The 2,941-nt window shown below is 48.1% G+C and overlaps 1 protein-coding gene across 1 annotated transcript; it reads right to left on the bottom strand.

Moving 5' to 3' along the window:
* Positions 1 to 641: 641 nt before the first annotated feature.
* On the bottom strand, positions 642 to 1,511 carry LOC136841195 (uncharacterized). The gene is made up of 2 exons (XM_067108233.1): positions 1,253 to 1,511; positions 642 to 892 (listed from the first exon to the last, which is right to left on the bottom strand). Exons 1-2 carry the CDS (start codon positions 1,509 to 1,511, stop codon positions 642 to 644), a joined length of 510 nt encoding a protein of 169 aa, XP_066964334.1.
* Between the last annotated feature and the right edge of the window lie 1,430 nt (positions 1,512 to 2,941).

The following is a 2,941-nucleotide window of genomic DNA, read 5'->3' on the forward strand; positions in this document are numbered from 1 at the left end:
TCTAAGATAGCTGAGCTGAGAGTCTTCGATGCAGAGGGTGGCTTCGGCTGCTTGCTTCATGCTCCTTCCGTCAAGCTTACCTTGGCGCTTGGGCACAGTCTGGTCTGGAAATGACAAAACTCACCAGTGCACAGGTCAAAGGAAAATAAGCTTTAGGAACAGTATATCTAAGGTCTTTCCTAGCAAAACCTATTCCTTTTTTTATGGCCCTCTGAGCTAAAATTCTCACCCGTCTGTCGGTTGGCTACCCTAGTTTGAAAACAACATCAACGTTTGAGACTGACAGAGCGTGGCACTGCTCAGAGTTCGTACGTGGCACTGGCAGAGATTGATGGTCAGGTATGCCTGACGAGGGGTCCGGAGGTGCAATACCTTGTAGATGGCTTGAGTTGGGCTGAGACAGAGATTCCTGTCCCAGCTGGAGATCAGAGCCTCTTGGAGATGCTTGGTTTGTAGCGTCCGCTGGGTGTTGCATATTAGGGCACCCCTCCCAATTAGTGTGTGGCCTGTCACCTTGCACGCTTGACAGCGGTACTGCTTTCCTTTAATGTCCTTTCATGCAGAGGGAGGACTTCGTTGGTGGATGTCCTTCGTTAAGAGGGAGGATTAGGCCTGGAGTTGCACATCGTGTGCCCACTCCGTCAAGTACTTCGGCAGGCGAAAGGTAATTCTTTTTTTGGTGGCACTCCAGTCAATGTGGCTGTGCTCTTGGTTGGCGATTCTACAGTCGATGCCTCCATTGTGGAGGAAGCGGGGCTATGGAGTGGTGTTGGGGAAGGGCTTCCCCAGACGAAGTCCTGACCCGGCAGGAATTCCACTTCGGGCCTGATTCCACTCACTACTCCAAGGCGGTGAGGTAGTGTGCCCCAAGGTGTCGTGACCTGGGGCTCGACTGTGGGGATGGATTTGGTGTGTCACTCTACCCATTTCATCTCCCACTGAATTTGTTTGTCAGCAGTGGCACTGGCTGGCATTTGGGACCTGTCAATCAAGCTGACGTGTGCTGCGGTGTTTACCATAATTGGTATGGTCACTGGCAGGCTAGAGCCATCAAGGGGTGCCACCGAGATAGACTGAGTGTCCAGCCTCTCGGCGTGAGGTATCTTCCGTGGCCCAGCCTCAGAGGTCGTGGTGCTTATCAAGTTGACAAACTTGGTGGATGGGACATGATTTGGGCAGGCCAGATATCGGCCACTATAGTGGCCGGAAGCTCCACAGGACCGGCAAGTACCCTTTGTGGGGGCTCAGTTGCCTATGGTGACCGTTAGTGGAGAAGATTGAGTGGAAGTGGATGAAGAGGAATTCTGATTATTGGGAGGACGCTGCTTGCTGGTACCCAACTTATTGCTGCAATTGGATTCGGTATGCCCCGGCTTCTTATAGTGGGTGCACATGGGCTTGCCAGGTAGTCCATTCTTCAGGCGAGGCGAGCCTGAGAGGTACCCGGGTAGCACTATGCTCTGTTGAGACGTGCTGTGAGACTGGTTGTAGTTTTCCCAGGAATTGGCCATATGGCAGGATTCCACAAGTGTTGTGGGTTACTTGTCATTGAGATACACAGCAAGGGGCCCAGGGACATATTGGAAAAGGTCCTCCAGCATGGTCTGATTGAACAGGTCCTCGAACGTTGTGCACAACAGAGAGTCGACCCAGCAAGTATCGGATTGGGTCTTGTGAGAGGCCCATTCGGTCCAAGACCAGCTGACTTCCATGACAAGACCTTGAAATCGCTGTCTCCACTTCTCCGGGGTTATTTTGTAGGCTTTTGTTATGACCTTACGAACTTCTACCATGTTGCCTCTTTGACGCTTCTCCAGTGAGTGGAGGGCTGCCTTAGCTTTACCTTCCATGTGCTTGGCAGGCACTAAGGCCCTCTCTGTCTTGGTGGTGCTGTAGTTTTCAAAGAGTCTCTGTTTCCTCCAACCATGCCTCTGGCTCTTCCTCAGTCAACTTGGGAACTAAGGAATTAATACTTGATATTGGAGCATTTGGTGCAGAAGGTGTGGGGTTGGAGGCTTGTTGGGTAGCGAGAGCTTCAGCACTCCTTTTTTGCTTTCTCCAGCTCAAGCTCCTTTTCCTTGAGGGATAATTCATGCTGTCTTTTCTTCTCTTCTCTTGCATCTTCCAGCTACCTCTGTGCTTTGTCATACTACCTCTGTTCTGCTCTTTCTTCCCTCTCCTGCTTGGCCAGGTCATCCAGCTGCTCCTTAACCCAATTGGCAAGTTCCACGCCTTCATAACCCAGGTCCTTGCCCATGTTCAGGATGGCCAGGTGATGTTCCAGCGATGTTCCTCTTATAAAACGGCTGAGGCTGATGTGGGAATGCAAGTTTTAAACTTCATACACCACAAATGTGAGTTACTTCACGTTATGAAAGACAGAAAACGAATTTGTTGTGATTTTTTTTTTTTTTGGCACGTTGTAATTAATTCCTACTCTCAGCGGCCATGCTCACTTCAGGGCCCTTTACGATACAGAGGAATGAATACATGATGTTCTTACTAGCCTGATTTACACTAATGTAAAAAGTCAAATTATGAAATTAAACACTGATACAATTATTTACGTTATTAATAAAAAAAGCAAGCGAAACTTAATATGATTTTCACACAAGTGAAAGTAATTCTCGCCGTCACACGTATTTAGGGGTCTCTCTCTTCGGATTGCCAATGGTTCTTTGTCATATATCCTATGGACTTACGAAATTGTCCATCCTACCCTATGAGAGAAACGCTAGGCACACGTGCTCCCCTTTCTTTGTCATGCACTAAGCTAACTAGTTCAAAATTTAATATCATGCATTACTCATTGGCTGGCGAATAGCAAAATAATAAATCTGACTCAATAACTCAGCTTAATGACCTTGATTGGAATGCATCAAACAAAGCTTCAAACACTGCGCTGTATCTCTAACTTTTCCTATTCATAAATTGTAAATGC

The sequence above is a fragment of the Macrobrachium rosenbergii genome, chromosome 8, assembly GCF_040412425.1.
Source record: "Macrobrachium rosenbergii isolate ZJJX-2024 chromosome 8, ASM4041242v1, whole genome shotgun sequence".
NCBI classification, from domain to species: Eukaryota; Metazoa; Arthropoda; class Malacostraca; order Decapoda; family Palaemonidae; genus Macrobrachium; species Macrobrachium rosenbergii.

Coding starts and splice junctions, on each gene's coding strand:
- LOC136841195 (XM_067108233.1), bottom strand. CDS start 1,511: ATGGCCAATTCCTGGGAAAACTACAACCAGTCTCACAGCACGTCTCAA. Junction 893..1,252: donor TCCACTAACGGTCACCATAG/GCAACTGAGCCC, acceptor CCATCCCCACAG/TCGAGCCCCAGGTCACGACA.